Below are 24,421 nucleotides of genomic sequence, written 5' to 3'. Positions count from 1 at the left end.
CCTGTACCACTGAAGAAATGGAGGCATGCACAGGTCATGTGGGTTTTTCAAGGACACAATACCTAGAAGCAACTGACATGGGATGCAACTCCAAAGGCCCTCTCTTAAATGCCATGCCACATTCCCTTCTTGCTAGACTCCCTGAGCATCTATGATGGCCAGATACTATCCCTGGAACCCCAGGAGTGGCCAGGAAGGGAGGGAAGAGGCCATAAACACATGGCCTGAGGCATTACGTCAGGAGGCAGTTATGTGGTGTTTCACTCATACCAGGCAAATCAATGCAATGTTAAAGCATAGTTTTGAAGTAGCTGCCAACTTGTAAAAATCGAGGGTTATTTTTTTTTTTTAATTCTAGATTCCCACCTTCCCTTGAAAATGTTAGAAAATCTGATCACAAGGGGCCCGCCTTCCTGTATGGCATCAGTCGCTAGGTATTAGGCAGTCACTTCTCTAAAGGGCATGGGCTTCTGGGCGCCTGGGTGGCTCAGTGGGTTAAGCCTCCACCTTCAGCTCAGGTCATGATCTCAGGGTCCTGGGATTGAGCCCCGCATCGGGCTCTCTGCTGGGCGGGGAGCCTGCTTCCTCCTCTCTCTCTGCCTGCCTCTCTGCCTACTTGTGATCTCTCTCTGTCAAATAAATAAATAAAATCTTTAAAGGGCATAGGCTTCTAGTTCACCGCAATCCCCACATCTCTCCATTGATGTCTGATAGCAAGGATGACAGCCCGTGGTGATGCTAGAGTACTGTGGGAACTGCAAGACTTCTTGTGCCTGTCCTCTCCGCTCAGGTATGTTATATTCCTGCCTCCTGTAGGCACCTGAGGTAACAACTTTTGGGTTAGGACTGTAATATAGAAGAACTTAATATCAACATGAATAATTTTTGTTCATTGAGTGTGTCATTGATGGTAGTTAGTCAACTCATCATCCTGAACCAGGTAGAATTCCTGAAACTGATGGATTGCCCTCAAAATCTTCCATGAATTTTATATGAGCCTTTCATGAATACAATAAGCTATGGCCTAATCTGGCTTTGTAAATAAACCCCACCAAACACCTTCCTGTTTTCGGGCAGACATGACTAAGATGAAAATTACTAGCAAGTTTTGTGGCCTAGAACAGGAGTTGGCAAACTTTTCCTATAAAAGATCAAAGAGTAAATATTGTAGGCTCTGCAGGCCATGTGATTTTGGTTACAATGACTTGTAATGTGAAAGCAGTCACAGACAGTATATGAATGAGCATAGCTGTGTTTCAATAAAACTTTATTTGTGGACACTGAAATTTGAATTTCATTCAATGTTCATGTGTCCTGAAGTATTATTCTTTTTCCAATTTTTTCCCCTACCATCTAAAAATATATAAAACTCTACTTAGTTTACAAGATACACAAAAACAGGTAGCAGGCAATATTTCATCCATATGCCATTGTTTGCTGACCCTTGGCCTGGAGTAAGAGAACATTTGAGTTGGAAATGGCTTTGAAGTCTGGTTTACCTCATCCTTCTGTATATGCAAAAACCAAGGCCCAGTGTTGCTGGGGTTAAAGTTCAGAAAAAACAAGTAGCTGTTTCCAATATTGATAAAATTCTACAGAGCCCAAGAAATATAGGATAGAGCAGCCTGGACACTCCAGGTTAAAAAAAACCCCACATATTTTAAAAATCTGATTTGCTGACACTGAATCTACCTTCCCAGGCACATCTCATAATACATCCCCCAACAATGTCTCACTATACCCCATAGTCACAGAATAACATCTCAGTGTTACCTTCATACACATTTTTGCTTTTATAGATACTGTCCCTTCTGCCTACAGTGTCCTTCCTAGTAAACTCCTATTCATTTTTCAAAACCCCAGGCAACTGTCAGGCCTCCAGGCATTCCCCAACTTTCCCTTCCCTTTTCTGTGCTCCATGGCTCTTGTGCTAACAAGTCCGGTAGGTAGTGTATGGTGTCAACATCACTCATCTGTGGTCTGTCTTCCGCTAGACTAAGAGCTTCTTAAAAGCAGAACTGTGTTCACCTTCGTATGCCCAGCCACCAGAATGACGTCTGCAGCTCAAGAAACAGGCCATGGGGCCTGGGTGGGGAGGACACCTCACCTGAATCTGATGTTGGTGCTTTCAGGAACAATCACCTCCTCGCAGATCTTCTCTAGCATGGGCATCCAGCTCGTGGCCAGGTGGCAGTTCTGTAACACCACCCAGGTCCCATCTTTGATGGCAGTGTTGATCATTTTGGTAGCAATGGAGCCTTGGCCTTGGCCAAGGGAGATGGTCTGTGTTCTTGCACCTCCCATGCCAAGATCGTCAGCAAACTTCAGCAGGCCTGCAACCAGGAAGAAAAGAGGGCTTTTGAAAAAGGGCAGGCCAACTAAGACCATATTAACAACAACAATGCAGAAAAAAGGGTTGCATCAAAATTCTGGACGTGGAGGGGCACCTGGGTGGCTCAGTGGGTTAAAGCCTCTGCCTTCGGCTCATGTCATGATCTCAGGGTCCTTGGATCGAGCCCCGCATCGGGCTCTCTGCTCAGCGGGGAGCCTGCTTCCCTTCCTCTCTCTCTCTGCCTGCCTCTCTGCCTACTTGCGATCTCTGTCAAATAAATAAATAAAATCTTAAAAAAAAAATTCTGGACATGAAAAGAAACTAACTGGCTCCTGTTGACTACAAAAAAACCAGTCTCTCAATGTGGAAGTTTTGGACTTTGGGTAAGAGGGTAAACAAAGCTACTGTTCATTCCTCTTTTGTTCTGAATACATAGACAGTCTCGATTTTTAAAAAAAATTACAGATATCGGAAAAAAATTCAGAGTCTGAAAGAAAGAGAAATTCCCAGGTGCCAAAAATGAAGAGAGAAGTCAAAACTAGAGAGGTGAGCACACAACCAAAGAACTAGAAACTGGGTCGTTACTAATGTATTTTACTAGAAAAATAGGTGTTTTTATAGTGAAATTTCAAGTAAGTCTCTTTCACTTCTCTCTTCCTCAGAAGCAGCCAATGTTACTGGCTCTTTGTGAATCTTTTCAGAGATATTTTATACATTTAAATGAATGCATATATATGATTATACTTATGAGAATTGTAGAAAAATACATTTGCTTCTCTCATTTAGATCTTTTGCACACCAATACAGGCATACCTCATAGATACTGAGGGTTTGGTTCCAAACCACCACAATAAAGTGAATATTGTAATAAAGCGAACAAATGATTTTTTTTTTTAGATTCCCAGTGCATATAAAAGTTATGTATATGATGGGGCACCTGGGTGGCTTAACCCACGTTAAGCCACTGCCTTCGGCTCAGGTTATGATCTCAGGGTCCTGGGATCGAGTCCTGCATCGGGCTGTCTGCTCAGCAAGGAGCCTGCTTCCTCCTCTCTTTCTCTCTCTCTGCCTGCCTCTCTGCCTACTTGTGACCTCTCTCTGTCGAATAAATAAACAAAAATTAAAAAAAAAGTTATGTATGATACATAGTGTTATCCATTAAGGGTGCAATAGCATTATGTCTCAAAAACAATGCATTTTACCTTAACTTTATAATATTTTATTTCCAAAATATACTAACCATCATGTGAGCTTTTGGTAAGTTGTAATCACTGATCACAGATCACTATGACAAATATAGTAGTAAGGAAAAAGTTTGAAATATGGTAAAGAATTACCCAAAGGTGACCCAGAGACATGAAGTGAGCAAATGTTGTTTGGAAAATGGCAATTATACTCTTTCTGCCACATTGGAGCCTGTGGAGTCTGCTGGGAACAGGACTCCCAAATCGACAAATGCATCTGGAAGGCTGTGGTCCAAGACCATTTTTCTTTGGAACCTGAGAGACCAGACGGCTCTTCTTAAAATTGGAGGTTTTTATGCTCAATATGAAACTGAATTCTGTCTAGGCAAGAGACGTGCTTATGTGTATGAAGCTAAGAACAACATAGTGACTCCTGGTGGCAAACCGAACAAAAATAGAGTAATGTGAGGAGAAGTAACCCGTGCTTATGCAAACAGTGGTATAGCTTGTGCCCAAATCCAAAGAAACTTTCCTGTTAAGCCATTGGCCACAGCATTGGGTGATGCTATACCCCTTAAGGATTTAAACTGACTGAAAAGTCAATAAAGGTGTAGATTTGTTATCTTTCTTCTTTTTTGTAAAGATTTTATTTATTTAATTGACAGAGAGAGAAAGTGCACAAACAGGGAGCAGCAGGCAGAGGAAGAAGGAGACTACCCCTTGTGCAAGAAGCCCGATGTGGGGCTTGATGCCAGGACCCTGGGATCATGACCTAAAGCAGATGCTTAACTGTCTGAGCCACACCGGCGTTCCAATTTGTTCTCTTAAAAAAAAAAAAAAAGAGGGGTGCCTGGGGGGCTCAGTCAGTTAAGTGGTCCTAGGACCTCAGAATGTGGCTGTATTTGGGGATGGGTTTTGAAAGGGATAATTAAGTTAAAATGAGGTCATTATGTCAGGTCCTAATCCAGTAAGACTGGTGTCCTTATAAGAGAGGAGACTGGGACACAGATGCACTCAGAGAGAAAACCTTAATATAAAGACGCAGGGAGAAGCAGGCCACAGACAAGCCAACAAAAGAGGTCTCAGAAGAAACTAGCCCTGCTGACACCTTGATTTGGGATTTTTAGTCTCCAGAATTTGGAGAAAATAAATTTCTCTTGCTTAAACCACTGAGTCTTTGGTAGTTGTTATAGCAGTCCTAGCAGATCAATATAATCTCCGAAAAAGACCATGAAAGAAACACAGCTAACAAAATCATTAAAGAAGGACCACAAAGCATAATAAAATTCCCAGTTCTGTGGGAAAAAAAATACATGGATTTGGAATAAAACTTCTGGAAATGGAAAGCACTGTCACTGAAGATAAAAACTTAAAGCACTGATGAAAAGAACAGGGTAGGTACAGCCAGAAAGAGAATTAGTAAACAGTAAGGTCTGCAATCAATGATGCATCTGGTAGGACCCAGACACTGGTTTCCAAATGCTATGGCCTCTGCAGAAAGAGTCCTTTGAGGGGCGCCTGGGTAGCTCAGTGGGTTAAAGCCTCTACCTTTGGCTCAGGTCATGATCCTAGGGTCCTGGGATCGAGCCCTGCATCGGGCTCTCTGCTCAGTGGGGAGCCTGCTTCCCTTCTTCTCTCTGCCTGCTTGTGATCTCTGTCTGTCAAATAAATAAAATCTTTAAAAAAAAAAGAAAGAAAGAGTCCTTTGAGAAATGCTTATGCAAACTCAGCCTGGCATACACGGTAATTCTATACAACATGGAAGCTATAAAAAACTACTGAGATTATGTGAGAACTTTAGGCGTGAAGGAGCCCCCACAGGCTGGGGACTAAATGACTTGAGAATCAGGAAGCTTGATAAATAATAAAACACTGCCATGTTTGAAACACCCACTACGTCAAAATTATGCGCTCATGAGGTGCCAGGGTGGCTCAGTCAGTTGAGCGTCTAACTCTTGATTTCGCCTTGGGTCATGATCTCAGTGCTGTGGGATCAAGCCCCACGTCTGGCTCTGACCTTAGCAGAGTGTTTCTCTCCCTCTGTCCCTCTCTCTCAAATAAAAAATTTCCTAAAAAAAAAAAATCTATACGTTCACAATGATGCAAAGAAAATCTTACCAGCTTAAATAACTTTGCAGGTGACCAGGGCGCCAATTCACTAACCTGAAAGCTGAGAAATCAAGGGAATGAACTAACCGTCTATTCTGCAGGTCCTTTTTGAACTTTAGACCGAGAAAACCAAAGAGTTGACCACGAAAAATTCTTCTTAGTAGGAGAGTTCCAGCTAATAAGTGTGGAGGGAGTGATAGAATTAAAATACCGTTTTTCAGCCCATAATGAAATAAGGGATCTGGGGAACGATTTTGTTAAGGCTGCTAAAAATCATCTGGTCAGTTGTTTCCAAAACATACTGAAATCACACAGAAAGCTTATAAAGCACAATGCCTGGACCTCATTCACAAAGATTTTAATTTAGTGGTTGCGGGCATGGCCTGCACCTGGAGCTTTTTCTTAAAGCCCTCCCAAGTGATGCCCGTGAGCAGCCAAGATTAAGAACCATCATCACGGGGTGCCTGGGTGGCTCAGAGGGTTAAAGCCTCTGCCTTTGGCTCAGGTCATGATCTTGGGGTCCTGGGATCGAGCCCCACATGGGGCTCTCTGCTCGGCAGGGAGTCTGCTTCCCTCTCTCTTGTCTGTCTGCTTCTCTGCCTACCTGTGATTTCTGTCTGTCAAATAAATAAATAAAATCTTAAAAAAAAATAAAAAAGAACCATCATCACGGGGCACCTGGGTGGCTCAGTGGGTTAAAGCCTCTGCCTTCGGCTCACCTCAAGATCCCAGGGTCTTGGGATCAAGCCCCACATCAGGCTCTCTGCTCAGTAGGGAGCCTGCTCCCCGCCCCCCGCCCCGGCCGCCTGCCTCTCTGCCTACTTGTGATCTCTTTCAAATAAATAAGTAAAATCTTAAAAAAAAAAAAAAAAAAGAGCCATCATCACATTAAGTGTGAGCCCGACGGGGAGCCTTACAAGGGAGGTGCAATGGGGAAGCGGATCGCACTGACAATGCCTGAGTCCCCTGATCAATCTCAATCAGGAAAGGAAAGACAACCAGATAGCAGGTGCTTCCTAGTGTGAGGCACTGTGAGAGACACGGTAGCCACGAGGTCTCCTGGGAAGTTATCCAAGCTGAATCTGATCAGGCCTCTAGCACAGACAGACAGGAATATGCAACATAAGGCTTTGGAGGTGACCGGCTTGTCAACATTTTACAGAACATACCCTGACCTTTCTTCCATTTGTCTTCTTTACCTTTCCTGGTTTCCCCTCATTTCTCTTGTTTAAATCTGTCACGTGAGGGACACGGGAAAAAACAAAGCTACTAGAGAGGGGCCATGAATTGATCTTTGACAATTGCTTGGTGGTATGAAAAAGGGGAGAGGGTACCAGTTCATTTCAGCTCGCTCCTCTGACTTCCCCTGTGGGGCCGGGGTGCTGACCCAGGGGGATCTGGGTCGGGACAGGAGTCAAACTCCCCAGCTTCCACAGCAGAATGGCAAGCTTTGTCATTTGCATTTCTGGTCCTCGTTCTTCATTTAGCAAGAGACAGAACTAAAGCTTTGAGACCCAACAGAACAGAAAACGAATCTATTCCTGTCAACAACTCATACCTGTTCATATGCAATAATTGGTTTCTGGAAAGATATGCAAACTGGTAATAATGGTTGCTTCTGGAAGGAAGATGTACCTTTCACTCTGCACGATGGTTTCTCAACCTCACCACTACTAACACCGGGGGCCATTGGGGCATAATCCTTTGTTGTGTGGGATGTCCTGTGTGGGTAGACGGTTAGCAGCATCCTCAGCTTCAATCTACCAGACTGTAGTAGCACCCTCTAGTTGTGACAAAAAAAGTTTCTCCACTTTGCCAAATGTCCCTTGAGGGGAGAAAATGGCACCGGTTGAGCCACAGTTCTATACTTTTCTGCCTAACTGGGAGAAGCAATAGTCAGAGAAAATGGTTTAAGACAAAGATGATAAACTCATAGCCAGCAGGCTTAAAACTAGACCCGGTCTGGTCCCCACAATTTTTAGGAAAAAATGTGAATGAGTTATTAAGATGTAAAAATGGGTGATTTCCATATTTCTGATTTCTCTTGAAAAATCAGATGATCTGGCCATCCTGGGAGCTGAGCAGCTGCTGCTTCCTTTGTGAGGGTGGGGTGGGGGTGGGGCGGAGAAATCTTCAGTGGCTTCTTCCAGCCGCACATGAGCCTGTTAATGGTCTGGCTTTCAAAGCATCTGAGTTTGAGATTTCTCTATATTTCTGCTATAAGGGACAAACATACTGTTACCTGACCATGCATTCTGGGCCATTTATATCCTTTATACAACATTCTGCCCTTACCTGCCATTGGGTCTGCACCCGGAGACAACACGAAGATCAATGGGACACAACAACTGGAATCGTTGTAGGACCCCTGGAGATCAAATGTAGGGGCTTCGATGTACACGTCACCCATGTGTTCAGCAATGAACTCCCGAATGGCTGGAATGATTTTATCAGGCCGCAAACATCGTAGGATCACCATCCTCTCCAATCCCTTAAGGAACTTCCAATTTCCAGGGAAATTCTCCTCGTGGGGCAAAGTGGAGTCATAGATGAGCCTCCATGCCTCAGGGTTTTGTTCTAAATGTTCCTTCAGGCCCTTCATTCTCGGCAACGCCGACGCACGAACCACTTCCGCCCATGCCTTCTCAGACAGCCATTCAGGAGCTGGGTTGGGGAAGGGGTTGTCCAGGGCGACTCCTCCAGTTAGAAGGAAATACCAAACCTCCTCGTTAATTTGCTTTCTCTCTTTCATGAGGCTGATGGTCAGGAGGAGGGAAAAAAGGAGCTTGTCCTTCTCAAACAGAGAGCGGCAGACGTTGTTGTAGATGCTGAGGGTAAAATGTCCGATGATGTACTCAATTCGAAGGTTCAGTTCTTCGCTCTTACTGCTTTCTGCCAGGGAATGCACATAGAGGTTTATAAACCAGGTCAGGGAGTACTGGTACATGGGCTCGATGTTGGCCAGGTCGGAGATACAGAAGAAGATGGTGGCAGAGTGGACAGCCACTGGCTTGTAGCCCATCCGAGTCTCATCGATCTGTGTTTCCGTTACTGAAGCAATTTCCTGTTTCTCAGAGATCTCTTCAGACAGCAGTTTGGAGGAGGACAAAATTTTGATGGCGGTCTCATCCTCGAGGATGTTGCCCTCAGACAGGGAGAGGACCTCTAAGATCTTATCTTCGATTTCTTTTAGCTGCTTCTTGTTCTTGGCACTTTCCACAATCAACTCATTCTTCTTCTCTTCCAGTTCTGGCTTCTCCTTGGCGGCCACGATGCCAAGGAGCTGATCTTGGAGGCCTAAGGGTGTGATCATGAAGTTGAGGAGGCAGACTTTCACGGCAACTTCAGGGAGGTAATGTGGGTTCCTCAAACGGGTTGTGATGTATAACTTAAAATCTCTGGAGTATTCGATGATGTTTTCACCCAGCCTCATGTACTCAACCCCTTGCTGCCTGAACGTGGACTTGAGCAAGATGGGTTCTATAAAGGCGTCCAGCTCCTCTCCAACATTTTCTAGTAGGACGGGGGTGCCAAGCTGCAGAGCATTTTCCAGCGTCCTCACATAGGTGGCATCTGAGAATTTGATGATGGACAGCTTATTTGTTTTCTCCATGTTCTTGATCCATTTATTGGCCTGCCCCTGAGGGTCAATCATTAAGGCCCAGCGTCTGGAATTGGACACAATGATGCCATTGTCGATGGAGAAAGAGTCAACGGGTAGCCCAGCGATCTGCCAGGCACGGATTTTTACAGGATCTCCTAACGTGTTGCTGAGACTGAAGTCACTGGAGCTGGGGATGACCTTTTTTTTACACTGGGCCAACCACTGCTTCTGGCACCGTGCCCGATAATCCACAGTAAAGGCCCCAAGGTAAGCCACAGTCCCTGAGGATAACAGCACATCTCCTGTCAGATCAATATACCGGATCTCCAGCTGCCGGGCGGCTTCTGTCCATCTGTCCTTCTCTCCGCCAAGACCACTGATCAGCTTTTCTGCCCTGATCAGCTTTTGGGAGCAGATTTCAATGTTTTCCTCCAGCGTCTTTTTCTTGGTATTCATGTCTTCGAAGTCGTCGTTCAGGGCCTGGAGGCGGTCTTCCACCAGCTTCAGTTCTGCTCGCTTCTGGTTCAGTTTCTTCATCTGTGTGCCTAGCTTCCCCTCGGCCTCCCTCAGCCGCTCCCGTTTGGGAGCCACCACTTTGGCCACACGATCGTACACCTCCATGGCCCTCACCCATTTGCACAGACCTTCACAGGCAGATGACACATTTTTAATGACAGCTGGCTGGAACTCTGGGTGATCGATAAATCTTTCCCGGATCCGCTTCATGATCACTGGGGGGATGTTGTCTTTGTCATATGTCTTAAGACTCTCCAAGAATTTCAGATCTCCAAGAATCTTTCTTGAAACTCCCCAGTAGTCTTCTATCATTTTACCTGTTTGGAACAAGAAATGGAGATGGAACTACTAAGACCTTCTGGCTGAGACTTGAAGGCTTGCAGTGGTTACTCCTATTTGGGGGAAAAATCCAAAGTCCTGCCAAGAAGTTTTGGGCAGGGAAACTCTCTGTATGATCCCGTAATGATGGATACATGTCATTATTTATCTGTCCAAACCCATAGAATGTGCAACACCAAGTGTGAACTCTAATATACACTATAGACTCAGGATAATAATGTGTCAATGTAGGTTCATCAACCTTAACAAATGTTCCACTGTGGTACATAACAGGAGATGCTATGCATTTGTATGGGTTAGGGGTATATGAGAAATCTCTGTACCCAGAAGGGTACTCAATTTTCCTGTGACCTTAAAATTGCTCAAGAATATAAAATCTTAATAAAATAAAACAAATATAAAAAATATAAAGAGAATATAAATATAAAATCGAAATAAAATAAAATAAAGAAAAATCTAAGCTTCTCCCAGTGGTCCAGGAGGCCCACTGAAGTCATCTACCTCATCTCTGCCTTGCTTCTTAGGCTTCAGTCAGGAAGAACCTTCCTTTAATTCCTCATTGATCTTAAGCGCTTCCCTAATGAGAGCCCATCACCTAGCCTCTAAATGGCATCTAGCTGGTTCCTAACTAGACTTTTCCGGGGTGCCTGGGTGGCTCAGTTGGTCTAGCCTCTGACTCTTGGTTTTCGCTCAGGTCATGGTCTTATGGGTCATGATTTCATAGGCTATGAGATGGAGCCTTGAGTGGGGCTCCACACTCAGCAGGGAGCAGGGAGCCTGCTTGGGATTTTCTCTCCCTCTACCCCTCCCACTCTTTCTCTCTAATAAATAATTAAGCCTTTAAAAAAGATAAAAATCAATAATAATAAAAAATAAATTATTAAGTCTTTAAAAAAGATAAAAATCACGTCCACTGAGAGGTTTCCCTAGATTTTTATCATTAAGCTGGGCCACTCTACCCCTCTCCCAGCATTTTCTTTCATCTCAGCTGCTAGAATGTCCATTCCCTTGACCGTGTTTATGCAACCTGTTTATGCAACCTTTTTTGGTTTCGTTTTTATTGTCTGCCTCTCCCTTAAAATTGTAAGCTTCTGCTCTGTTTACTACAATCTGGCACAGTGCCCGATACTGTTATCAATAAATATGTACTGAATGACTCTGGCCCCTTGTTCCAGTCATAGAGAAGGAAAAGGAGCCATGGGTATGTTTTTTTAATATTCCTTTTCAAGCTTGGTAGGTGGATTGGACGGGACTCAATCAGTCCCCCTGAGGGAGGCAGTCTCAAGAGAAAGAGAAAGGTGGGGAAGCAGCATGTAGGCTTGAAACTATACCGAAGGCTGCCCTTGCCCTACCCAGAAACAAAGCAGGGCACTTATTCTCCCCAGCACCCATCCTGCTGACTAATAATTGAGTGAGCCTCAATTCCATCCTGGGGCTGTACCCATTTCATTCACATGCTAGAAATGAGTTGGAAGCCCGTTTGGCTCACAGCACTGTAAACACTTGCGAATCTCAGACGTATCAAAAAAAAATTATACTTGAGAAATCATATTAAGTACAATGGGTCAGATGTGTCCTGTTTCTAATGCAAGCACAGTAACCAAACAAATATTTCCCATGAAGGTTTTTGTCTGCATTCAGGAAAAGGATCTGTTTCATTTACAATCAAGGTACCCAAAATGAATTCAATTGCTCTTTTGTTCCATCTTCATGTCCTGGCTAAACATCTGCAGGATCAATGAATAATATGCACCATTTGCTTCAACTTTAAAATAAGAAAGGGGAATGGTGGGCCCTTTGCAGATCATCAATGATCCAAGAACAGGATGACCTTTTGTGACCTTGGCCATGTTTTGTGTATTTTAGCCGTTCTCCACCCTGGCTGCCCCTTAGATCATTTGGGAGCTTAAGAAAACATACAGCTCCGGTTATACCCATTGACTTATACCCACTGACCAATGGAGTAAGAGTCTCCAGAAGTGGAGGCAAGGGCTTCAGCATTCTTTACATGCCCTGGGCGATTCTCGGGTGCAGCCAGGTGGAGAGGTCCTGGCCTGGCTCATCCTTACTGAGCCGCTTCCTTAAACGATTCTCCTATGAAGTCCACTTCCTGCTTGTCCACTCCTGATCACCTCTGCATCATCTTCTTGCAGTTTTTGGCCTGACACCAATGAGGGAAGAGGAAATGCTAGTCAACGGGAAGCAGAAGCCAGAGGTTTCTGAAGCCAGGGATTTCCGAGCATTTCAGAAGAAACAGAGGAAGAGCAGGACTGTTCCCAGGACAGGAGCATTTAAAAGGCAGGGACTATTACTGAGGCTGTTTTTTAAAGTCCTTGTTCAGTTCTAAGACACTACTATTAATAATACAAAGTCCCACATCTCATTCGGATTTTAAGGAGAATAAATACTCTTATTTATTAATGCTACGAGGTTCAATTACAGGGGGAGGCTTCCTCCCTGGCCTAATCCTTTCTCCCTATTTCTGATTCCTTGTCTCCCCACACCTCAATTTCTACCTCTGCCTCCTTTGCCCCTGTCTCCCTGCCTCTAAGTCTCCATTTCCAGCTCTTCTGTTCCCCCGGCCTTCCTTCCTTCCTCTTGACCTCTTGCTCAGTTCATTATCTGTGTGTCCGTCCAGCTGTCTGTCTCTTTTCATCTCTCTGTAGCTCTGTCTTATTCTCTGTCTCTCCTTCTCCGGTTATCTGTCAGCTTCTCTCTCTCTCTCTCTCTCTCTCTTTTCTCTACTAGCTCTTTTTGTTTCTCTCCTCTGCAACCACTCACTCCTCTGTCAGTTCTTTCATACCCATGCCCTTCATTTTTATAAAAAAAGATTATTTATTTATTTGAGAAAGAGAGCAGCAGGGGTAGAGAAAGAAGCAGACTCTCCTGCTGAGCAGGGAGCCTGATGCGGGACTTGATCCCAAAACCCTGAGATCAAGACCTGGGCCAAAAGCAGATGCTCAATTGGCTGAGCCACCCAGGCGCTCTCCACGACCTTCATTTTTGTACTGATTTGCTGTGACTAAGCTCAGCGTCACCCAAAGACGCCTGCCCCCCAACCCTGGATCCCCACCCCAGTGACTGAGAGGAGGGAGGAAGATGAAGGCACAGGAGAGAGCTGTGCACCTCCCGATAAGCGTGCACCTTCTGGCACCTCTCTGGTTTCCTCGGAGTCTCCAGACCCTGACCACGGGCTTGGGGGTGTGAGGGAGGCTGCAGTACCCCTCCTGCAAGGGAGGAGCAGCCTGTGAAGGCCACTGGGTGGGCTGGGGGGGGGGCGGTGGGGAGCAAAGGGGGTTACCGCTGCCGCTGGAGTCGGGCTTCCTCTCTGGTTTCAGCCCTTTCATGACACAGATGCTTTCCATGACCAGCTTGACGGGGCCGGGTGGGTTCTGCATGGACTTCACCAGTGAGATGTCTGCTGGGTTCAGCGTGTCCAGTGCGGCCAGCGCAGCCTCCAGTGCCGGCATGGCCTCTGCCAGATCCCCTTCACATTCATCCTGCGGGCAGCAAGGGGGTCCAGGGTAGAGTGCCTGGTGCCCAGTGCACCAGCACTGACTTCATAGAGGAAGCTGGAAGAGGCTCTTCCTCCCCTCCCTGACCTCCCAGGACTGCGCCCCCTGCTGGAGGTCACCACCGGAGGTGGGCTCTAAGGGCTGAGGGGCAGCAGGGAGGTGTGCACAGACTTTTGGGGCTGTGGTTTTGATGGCTTGAACATTTGAGAATTCACCGGATTTGTGATCTTAAAAAAAAAAAAAAAAGAAAATCAAGCTTTGGGTTTTAAGCAAATTCCCAAGAGACGCATGCAGTGGGGAACTTCACACCTGCTGATGGAGGATGGGTGGAGAAATGGAAAAGGATGAAGCCCCAGGGGGGGTTGGACGACAGCTGGGGAGGGGGTTAGGTCAAGTTTGGGGAAGAAATAAGGCATGAGGGTGGGGGTGGCAGAAAGCAAGGATGCAGTGAGGGTTGGAATGAATGTATTGTAACTCAGAGATGAAGCAGGAAGAAAGTGAAGCTTGGAGATAGGGTGGAGTTTAAGGCAAGAGTTCAAGGATGAGGAATGGGAACAGAGATTAGAGCCGGGTAGGGAGCTCTGGGAAGAGGAGATGGTGCATGTTCTGTCCATTATTCATTCAGAGACAAACTTAATACAATGGAAAATGATTCGGCCATAAAGAAGAATGAAGTGTTGATTCATGTGACCACACGGAGAACATGCTAAGGCAAAGAAGCCAGACGCAAAACGCCACCTGCTCTACGATTCCATTTACATAAAATGTGCAGAAAAGGAAAATCCATAGAAGCAGAAAGTGAGTTAGTGGTTGCCAAGCATTGCGGAGGTGGTGGAGCAATGGGGAGTGACTACTCATAGATCTAGGTTTTGGTGGGGTGACAAAAATCATCTAGGATTAGCGGTGATAGGCGTACACCTCTGTGACTGTACCAAACACCTCTGAAATCCAACTTAGAAAGGTGATGGTATGTGGATTATATCTCAGTGTTTATTCATTTAAGATTTATTTATTTTAGAGAAAGAGGGAAAGAGAGAGAGAGCAGTGGGGAGGGGTAGGGGAGAGGGCAGGAGACTCTCCAGCAGACACCCCACCGAGCGAGGAGCCTGAGGTAGGGCTTGATCCCATGATCCTGAGATCATGACCCCAGCCGAAAGCAAGAATCGGATGCTTAACTAACTGAGTCATCCAGGCGCCCCTCAATGTTTTTTTTTAAAAGAAAGCTTAACATTATAGGATTTTTGAACTGGAAGGGACCTTATGGATTATTTAGTAGCCAAATTACCAAATAAAAAAACAAAATAAAACAAACAAAACACAAGGTTTCAGGAGGCAAAATGACTTAACTCAGGTCACAAAGCTTCAACCACGGGCCCCTAGTTCCCACTCCATGAATTCTCTGTCAGTCACCCAGCCCAATGAGTGGTCACACTGCCATGACTGAAGCAAAGTGCCACAAGGGAACAAGGATTCTTAGACAAAGCAACGTGTACGGAAGTCCACATCCCACAGGTTTATGGTAGGGAAGCAAAATAAAGGTAGGTGTCCCTTCTTACATCTGTGTGTACACACCTGTGCCTGGGTGTACATGTGTGTACATCATGGATTCTTTATTTCAGGTTTTCTGGGTTTTTTTTGTTGTTGTTTTTTATTTTAAAGATTTTATTTATTTGTCAGAGAGAGAAAGAAAGCACAAGGAGGTCACAGCAGGCAGAGGGAGAAGCAGACTCCCTGCTGAGCTAGGAGCCTGATGTGGGACTTATCCCAGGACACTGGGATCATGACCTGAGCTGAAGGCAGACACTTAACTGACTGAGCCACTCAGGTGTCCCAGGTTTTCTGTTTTTTAAATATACTTGCAGCAATGTTTTGTTTGGGCTTATTCCTTTTTTTTTTTTTTAAAGATATTTATTTATTTATTTATTTATTTATTTGACAGAGAGAGAGCACAAGCAGGGGGAGTGGCAGGCAGAGGGAGAGGACAAAGCAGGCTCCCCACTGAGCAGGGAGCCCTGGGGTCACGACCTGAGCCTAAGGCAGATGCTTGACCTACTGAGCCACCCCGGGCGGCGGGGGGGGGGGGGTGTCCCTTGGTTTTATTATATTAAAATAACAGCCCTGCCCCCATGACCTCTGTCAGATGTTCCCAATATTAAAATGGATGCTCTGCCTCAGGTGGTAGAAATGGCTCGGTCCCAGGGGCAACTTGGTTTCCTCCCTCTTCAGTCCTAGGATTGGTGCCAGAGGGGAAGAAAAGAAGTTGAAACCAAAACCCGCTGTTTCTTACAGTCAGCTTCAGATAGAGTTTGGTGGCAGAGGAGGCCACAGGTGTTGGCTGAGCCACAGCTGTGGCTTGGTGGATTTCAGTGGTCCCAGGTACCCACAAGTGCTATCAATAGTTCCATGTTCTTTTCCTACAGTGTGTCAGACAACTGGAGGCCCACACATGCTGCTTGTCCTCCAGTGGCCCAGTAGCTCTGCTCCCTTTCCTAGGGAGCACAGCCTGGCTCCCAGCAAGTTTCCTTGTCAAGTGCCTTGAACAGTCTCTAATTATATTATGGGAACAGTGATTTTCAACCCTGCCTCTGCCGCAGAGTCACTGAGGAACATTTAAGGGCATCCTCGTGGTCAGGCTCCACACCCAGAGATTCTGATTCATGCAGTTTGGGTGAGGTCTGGGTACCCACATTTTTCAAACTCCAAAGGTGGTTCTGACACACGGCGCTGTTGAGAAACTCCAGCTTCTACACTCAAAACACTGAAAATAGGGCAGGAAGGGATAGACTTCCATGCCCAGTAGGAGAATGGCTACGTGATGAGAGAAACACTTACTTGAAATGGTCATTAAAATGATTATATGACATTTTGGAAAAACATTTGTGATGGGATGTTAAAGAAATACAAAAGCATGAAGCAAATTGCCATGCTACTATGACTGCGGTCCCAGGAAGTTCCTCAGGTGTATAGACAGGCTGGAAGGAAACTTGGGAAATTGAAAAGGCGTTAAAGCTGAGTTCTTAAATATTCTTTCAGACGTGTTAGTACTGTCATCATTTGTTTCTATGAGAAAAAGCATTTTGATTAAAAATGACCCCTGGGGCACGTGGGTGGCTCCGTTGGTTAAGCATCTGCCTCTTGGTTTCAACTCAGGGCACAATCTCAGGGTCATGTCAGGCTCCATGCTCAGTGAGGAGTCTGCTTAAGATTTCTCTCTCCCTGTCCCTCTGCCCCCTCGCCCTTGCTCCCCTCTCTCTTCCTTCTAAAAAAAAAAAAGAAAAGAAAAGAAAAGAAAAAGACCCCTGTTGCTTAGCAATACAAGGAGCATCAGGGCCTTTTGAAAGGTAGAAAGCACAGTGCCCTCTGACGACACACAAAAAAGTCAACTCTGCAGTGATTCTGGCTTCAGTCATTATCCTCCTTAGGGGGAAAAGAAATGATTCACTAGCTTAAAAAGAAACGACCTCTCTAAGCAAATTGCTGTACTTGGAAAGCAAGTACAAGTGCTGGGGGCTTCTTTCTCTGCCAGTCTCCTCCCTGTCTCTGGGCAGATCCCACAAGCCTGGCCGAGCCTCTCTGCTGCGGGAGTCACCATCCTGGGGGCTCCCCGAGGATGTCTCATTTCCAGGGGTGGGAGGAGACTGGAGAAAATTCTAGTCCTCGTGGGGAGAAGGACTGTAACTCTAAGTTGAAGTACAGGGAGGGGTTCTGGTCCTCGGGGAAACTCAGAGCAAGCACAGCTTCTTTTCCTCCCTGGATGCACCTCGTGACTCACCTCCAGGATGTCACTCCTGACAATCAGGGATGAGATGGCAAAACCTTGCACCTCACCCTTGACACCGAAACCCAAGGCGGCGTTTACTGCCCAGGAATGGGTGTGGTGGGTCATCTCCATGTCACCTCCAGCCAGTCCCTGTTTGCCCCTGCCATTATGCAGCAGAATCCTGGGGCCGATGGTACCCACACGTGGAAAGAGGCTGTCCTTTTTCAAACGGGCAAGTCCACTTGGTACAAGGTGAAGAACAATAGTTTTAGAGAATAAATGTGTGCCACTAAACTCTGTGTGTTGGACACACACTAAAAAATTTACATGTTTTTCTTTTGGTAGCCCCATTTTATAGATGAGAAAATTGAGTTTTGAAAGGAGCAGAGCAAATCCTGAGCCCCAATTCTAGTATAAAACCATGGAAGAATTGCAAATTCATGCATCGCTTGGGGCCAAGCCTGTGATCTGACTGTGGGAAGTGAACTGGGTGGGGCTTTGTTGAACTGGAACCTCCATGGGGCAGCGTCGAGTCAAAGCTGCTGATGGCCGCAACCCAGGAATGCAGGTCCAGTGCTGCCAGAATGCTTGATGTTCTTGTAAGAAAAACTGAACATTTAGAAGTCTTACTTGAAATCTTTTGATTATTAATTTTTTTTACAAGTGGAGGATTATTTCAGATTTTTAAAAAATACTGTGTGTGTCACAGTGTAAATATGCACTCCCTCACTGCAAGTTTGCCACTTCTGGAATAAGAGTCAAATGCAAGGGCTTCAGAATCTGAGAACTCTAGGCCTGAACCCAGATTCCATCACTCGGTAGCCATATGACCTTGGAGAAGTCATTATAGTTCTTGTACCATAATTTCCTTATCTGTAAGCTGGTAATGACATCATGTGCTTTGCATGTTTCATGTTGGAATGATAAAAGGCAGCGTAAATCAAGGATGAGAGAATATAGTCTCCATGAGGGAAGGAATTGTGTCTGTCTTGCTCCGCTGCCTAGGAAGGGGCCAGCACACAGCAAGTATTCAATAAATATTTGTTAAATGAAGGATTACAAGAAACCAGGATGGTGCTGATAAGTAGTAGCTATTACTATCATCTTGGCCTGGCAAAACACCCCCCTGGATTCTGGTCCCTGGTGGTCACCATCTTTTATGGTTCCACTGGGCACCTGGCTGTGCACCTGGGACTATGGGTGAGTACCCATTTCTCTTCTCCAGGGCATTCGCTGTGTGACTCTGAGACCAGGGAGGTATTAGAGGCCGGGTCTCAGGACTCACTGGAGAAAAGCCAGTCTGGAAGGCCTGCCCTTTTCAAGAATGTGCCCCATGACTTATTTATCCTAGAAGCCAGACATAAGCAACTTCTCATTCAACCTTTTTTTTTTTTTTTTTTTTTTAAGAATGGTCAAGGAAGATTTTCTAACTGCTGAGGAGGGACAAGTATCTTGAGCTAAGTGCCAATTGCCTTGGATTCTAAACCCACTGAGTAGCTGTGCAACTCTGAAAAGTTGCTTCGGCATGAAACTTCAGTGTCATTGATACTGTAGATTCCTAAGTTCAAGGCAGTCATGATAGCCAAATGGAACTGTGCAACTGAAAGTGCTGAGAAATACATATCATCTGAATTTCACATGAATAGGTTTTCTTCTAATACCAGAATGTTGATGAAGCCCTTCCCAGGGCTATTCTTTGATATACGAATCACCTTCAAGTAGGGTCTTCTAGGTTCAACATTCTGTCATTTGACAATGATTGATTCCACACCTGTAACATTCCAGGCACATCTGAGCAAAGACATGATGGAGGTGAAGGAGACAGACAGAAAACAGCCAGTGCAAGGGCCCTGGGGTGGGAGAGTGCCTTTGTGTTTCTCTGAGGAATAGTTAGGAGGCTAGTGGCCAGAGCAGAGTGGATGAGGAAAAAGTAACAAGATACACACCCTGCAGGGCTGTGTTAGGCTCTAGTGAGAGAAGGGATAAGCCTGAAAAATGCTGCTTCCCTCCCATTTCCTCTTGGCTTTTTATACCTTGATTCCTTGAGCAATGGCAGCGGCAGCATTGGCTTCTTTTTCATCTGCCTGCACCAGAAGTTTCTTGGCATCAGCTTCTCTCGTTTCCTCCTCAATTTTCACCATCATCTTGGCTGTCTCCTCGGATGTCTGGATGAGTTGAGGCTGGAGAGCAGTCAGTTGTACTTGCATTACTGCTACCTAGGATAGGGGTAGGGGGTAGGGGAGTCAGTTATGTCAATGCTGAGAGTGGCACGGTTGGCAGGAGTTGAAACAATTCTCCAAACTGTCATATAGGCAGAAAGTACTAATGATTTTACTGTGGTACTGGGTATGCATTTGTTGGCTGGAATTTTCCTCTTTGATCTTTCAATGCTTAGTTGCTGAGTTCATACTAGGTGTTGTAAATTATCAAGCATGGGGCTAGACACTAGACAGAGAATGGTAAACTTAAACATTCTTTTTAAAGGTACAGTTTCCTCTGTGCTCTTGAGCCCATACTAAATTTTAGTACAGGGGGCAGGGAGAGATAGAATAAAATTAAGTTAGGGGAAAAAAAACTCACTTTTTTTTTTAGTCAACGAAGAAAACATATACATCTGAGATACTCAGAATAAGAGGAACTATCAAGGCCACTTTCCCCAATAGTCTGATGCCCTCTAAAGCATTCCTGCTAAGTGGTTTTCCAACCTGTGTTTGAACACCTCTAATGGTGGAGAGCTCATTACCTTTCAGGAGAATTGTACCATTTTTTTGGATCCAACAGTCCTGATTCTACCTTCTAAAGGCAGCTCAGAGGCATATTTGAGAAGGGTTTCATAATCTTGCAACCATGTCTCCAGCAAGCATTTGAGAGAGGCCCAGCATGCTGGCCTGGTTAGGAACACAGCTTCTGGAATTCTGCAGAGCTGAGTTTCAGTTTTGGCCTGACCACTTGCACTGCCTACTCATGAGGCTGCATGTATGGTCTCGTCTGGCCTCTCTGCATTGTGGTTTCTTTGTGTGGAACACAGCCCCTTCATACAGAAGACAAAACTGAGGCCCAAGGGGTGAGATAACACATTCAGGGTTCATCCATGATGAATAAAATACCAAAATCTTAAAGGAATACAGACTCTCTTAGGGCTGGGTTGAGGCTGAGGCAAGCAAGGTGAGCTCTGCAAGTCTAGGAGTAGATGCTGTCTTTACATAGTGACCCTACCACATCCACCTAAGCCTGGACCCCTCTGTCCCCATTCTGCTGCAGCTGTACTCACCTGTGAAGATGCAAACTCCAGTTTCTGCAGACCTGTCAGGTAACGGCTCCTCATCATATCAACCTCATGCCTCTTGGTAGTGAGGAGGGTCTTAAAGGTTAGGATCAATTCGAGGTAGGAGGTGGGGGTGACATAGTTATGTCTGCAAAGTGTGTTATAATAATCAAGTGACAGGTTCTTCGCACTCTCCTGGAAATATTTGCACATGGAGATAACCCTGCCGAGGACAAAAGGATGGTTAGGCAGGTGCCGTGTTCTCCAGATAGACCTAGCACAGCTGTGGCTATCCATGTGAGGATTTGAGAAGAAACACACTGACTGTGGCCTGGTAGAGCCCCAAATCCTCAAAGACAGGTCAACAGAGCTGTGAGAAGTTTTGGAGATGTATATATCCTTACTAGAATGATTTTCAAGGGAGTAATTCCTACTTCTGATCACTTTGGTGAATCACCAGGGCTTAAGCAGGAACTCTTCATCTTGGACAGTCTGATGAATGATGTTTTATTTTTTTTTTAATTAATTAATTTATTTGACAGATAGAGAGTACAAGTAGGCAGAGCAGTAGGCAGAGGGAGAAGCAGACTCCCCGCTGAGCAGGGAGTCCAATGTGGGGCTCGATCCCAGGACCCTGGGATCATGACCCAAGCCGAAGGCAGTCGCTTAACAGACTGAGCCACCCAGGCGCCCCTGATGAATGATGTTTTAAAATGCATAAAGCAGAGCGCCTGGGTGGCTCAGTGGGTTAAAGCCTCTGCCTTCGGCTCAGGTCATGATCCCAGGGTCCTGGGATCGAGCCCCGCATTGGGCTGTCTGCTCCGCGGAGAGCCTGTTTCCTCCTCTCTCTCTGCCTGCCTCTCTGCCTACTTGTGATCTCTGTCTGTCAAATAAATAAATAAAATCTTTAAAAAAATAAATAAAATGCATAAAGCAAAATACATTGGATTACAAAAGGAACCAATTATGTTGAAATTATTCTCAAAATATTTTAAAAATGAAATTTGTTATATGCCTAGGATCAGCGAACTTTTTCTGGAAAGGGCCAAATAGTAAAATCAATGGTACGCATGATTGAGTAATGATAACTACTGAAGTCTGCTGTTGTGTGGGGGGAAAAATGGCATGGCTGTGTTCCAATAATACTTTATTTATAAAAAGAGGCTGTGAATTGGACTTGGCCAGGAGATCATGCTTTGCTGACCTCTATATTAAATGATAAGACTGGGCAGCAGATCTAAAACCCGCCACAACTTTGGAAATGATACACCGACATATCTATAATGACTGAGTGAATTATTAAAAACACACACAATTGTGAGTCCTATTGGTAACAAGTCCTGCTAATCCTACTGGGATATACTGTCTACATTCATTATTGAAAGAATTTCAATATGCCAGTTAGATGTCCGTGAAAATAAACATATAATTTTTCTCCATTAACATTAACTGATCCTCTGAATTCTGTTCATGAGCCTATGGACCCAAGTAAAGGGACTTCTGGCTGAGAGCATGAAGTGTAACATTCTTAAAATGGAATTTAGAGCTATCAATATTCTGACCTTTACCTACTTCTTCATTTTCCATTCATTCATTTAATAAACAGTAACTGAATTACTATGTCCAGACACCTGCTAAACACTAAGGATATAGAGTCAGACAAAGCAGATGACATGACCATTGGCTTCATGGGGCACCCAGGAAGGTCAACATTCCCATATTTTCCCTTACTCTAGCTAAAATTAAGTGACTTGTGGGCTGTTTTTGTATATCTGTATTTTACATATAAAAGACGAAGTTTTTTTTCCCACCCTAATAATAACCAATTTTCATCTCCTTGACAGCAATGTCACCCCTACTGAGAAGGTATGCTCTATAACTATTGAAATAGCTATATATATTTTTTGAAATAGCTATATTATTAGAGCTAGGTTCTCATAGTTATGACAACAGTGCACCTCCAGAACAATTCTGAACAATGAAATTTCATTCTTTTTCAGCAAAGATGTTTAAATATCTAACTAAATGTGATTTTCTATGCAGAAATTGAGAAATCTTAAAAACAATAATAACAACACAGCCAACATCTGGATTTTCATTCTGGAATATTTGGTTAGGGTACACAAATGCAGCTAATGCTTACTCTATCCGAATATTGTCATCCAGCTCCACATCTTCCAGAAATTTGTTGGCTACCAACTCCAGGGCATCCGTGGGCCAGGACTGGAACCAGTCAATTGTACAGCAATTGATCAGTGAAGGGAACATCCGCAGCCGGTTCCGGAAGGCGTCCCCAACTGGGCTCATGGCTGATGAAAAACAGACTTGGTTAGTTTCCTTCCTCCAAGGCAAGGAGCCAGGCAGTTCCTTCCAAGGATTCTGATGGGTAAGGGGTTGGTTTCCTGTAGCTACTCCAGGGGTGTAATGGGAATAGTTATGATGAATGCCTGGGAAGCGCAGGGGAATCATAGGGTATTTTCATTCAACTTTATGATGGGAATTCAGAATATTATAATAACCTTCTGACTGGTCTCCCAAGCCCATTTGTTCTCCTTTCCAGATATTTTGCATCACTTAGCCAGCATGGTTTGTGCCCTTTGATCTTCTTGCTCTATTTGTGTTGACTCAGACAATAAGGGAACCATGGATGCCCCATACTAGTTATTTATGGAAACTGAGTGGGGGCCATCGGCTTGTTTCTGACCCCATCTCCATCCAAGCACAAATTCTGGCTAAATTCCATACATTTTTAATTTAGGCTCAATGTGATAGGAGGAAGCATGATACACAGGTGGAAATATGAGGAAGTCACTGTGGTTGAAGAACAGAGAGAGAAGGGGAAGCTTGGTTTGAGAGGAGGGTGGAGAGAATAAAGAGGAAAGTATGGGAGGTAGCCTTATAAAACCACAGATTAGGAATTTTGGCATTTATCCTGATAGAAGGCATATTAAGTGTGTGTGTGTGTATGTGTGTGTGTGTGTGTACATATAACAATCAAATTTGCAATACATGCAAAAAAAAAAAACCCATGAGTCAGTGGAACAAAAATCTTTGGAATGGACAAGAATAGACATAGAGAGAATAGTTAGAAGTTTGCAGAGGTGAGGCTGGGCAAGATGATGGCAATTTAGCTAATGCAAAGGGGGTGGAGATGGAGATAAATAGGTGGTTGTAAAAAAAAAAGGAGGAGATAAAAATTGACACGACATGATAGCATGAGAGAAAAGTATTAATTACAGCCCTTAGGTGTTTTGGATAGATTGAGGTTGTCATTCAGAGTGAAGAACTTCAGATGTGAGCCACCAGGGTAATGCACTAAAAGGAAGGAGAAGGTTCAGAGGAGAATTTAGAGAATTGAGAAGAGTATGTGGTGAGGGGCTAGGTGGGTGATAGGTATTAAGGAAGGCACTTGTGATGAGCACTGGGTGTTGTTCTACTCCAGAAACCAATATTGCATTGTATGTTAACTAAGTAAAATTTAAATTAAAAAAAAAAAAAAAAGGAGGGGCGCCTGGGTGACTCAGTCAGTCATCCAACTCTTTTTTTTTTTTTTTTTTAAAGATTTTATTTATTTATTTGACAGACAGAGGTCATAAGTAGGCAACACAGGCAGAGAGTGAGGAGGAAGCAGGCTCCCTGCTGAGCTGAGAGCCTGATGTGAGGCTCAATCCCAGGACCCTGAGATCATGACCTGAGCTGAAGACAGAAGCTTTAATCCAATGAGCCACTCAGGTGCCCCAGTCATCCAACTCTTGATTTTAGCTCAGGTCATGATCTCAGGGTCATGAGATAGAGCC

The 24,421-nt window shown here is 44.8% G+C and overlaps 1 protein-coding gene across 4 annotated transcripts in view; it reads right to left on the bottom strand.

The window, feature by feature from the left end:
* The window catches only part of DNAH3 (dynein axonemal heavy chain 3), a 173,703-nt gene that overhangs the window by 14,309 nt on the left and 134,973 nt on the right, over window positions 1–24,421 (bottom strand). For all 4 annotated transcript variants that reach the window (XM_045072730.1, XM_045072731.1, XM_045072732.1 and 1 more), the window contains 6 exons: window positions 22,768–22,933; window positions 20,631–20,847; window positions 19,393–19,575; window positions 13,386–13,584; window positions 7,921–10,062; window positions 2,108–2,333 (listed from right to left, as the gene is read on the bottom strand). In XM_045072730.1, coding sequence (XP_044928665.1) covers window positions 2,108–2,333; window positions 7,921–10,062; window positions 13,386–13,584; window positions 19,393–19,575; window positions 20,631–20,847; window positions 22,768–22,933 — 3,133 coding nt within the window. The remainder of the gene's footprint in view (window positions 1–2,107; window positions 2,334–7,920; window positions 10,063–13,385; window positions 13,585–19,392; window positions 19,576–20,630; window positions 20,848–22,767; window positions 22,934–24,421) is intronic.

This window comes from Mustela putorius, unplaced genomic scaffold (assembly GCF_011764305.1).
Source record: "Mustela putorius furo isolate JIRA1106 unplaced genomic scaffold, ASM1176430v1.1 tig00004043_pilon_pilon_pilon, whole genome shotgun sequence".
In the NCBI taxonomy this organism is placed as follows: Eukaryota; Metazoa; Chordata; class Mammalia; order Carnivora; family Mustelidae; genus Mustela; species Mustela putorius.
Note: the sequence above shows the minus strand (reverse complement) of the source record. Positions and strands in the feature narration are given on the sequence as shown.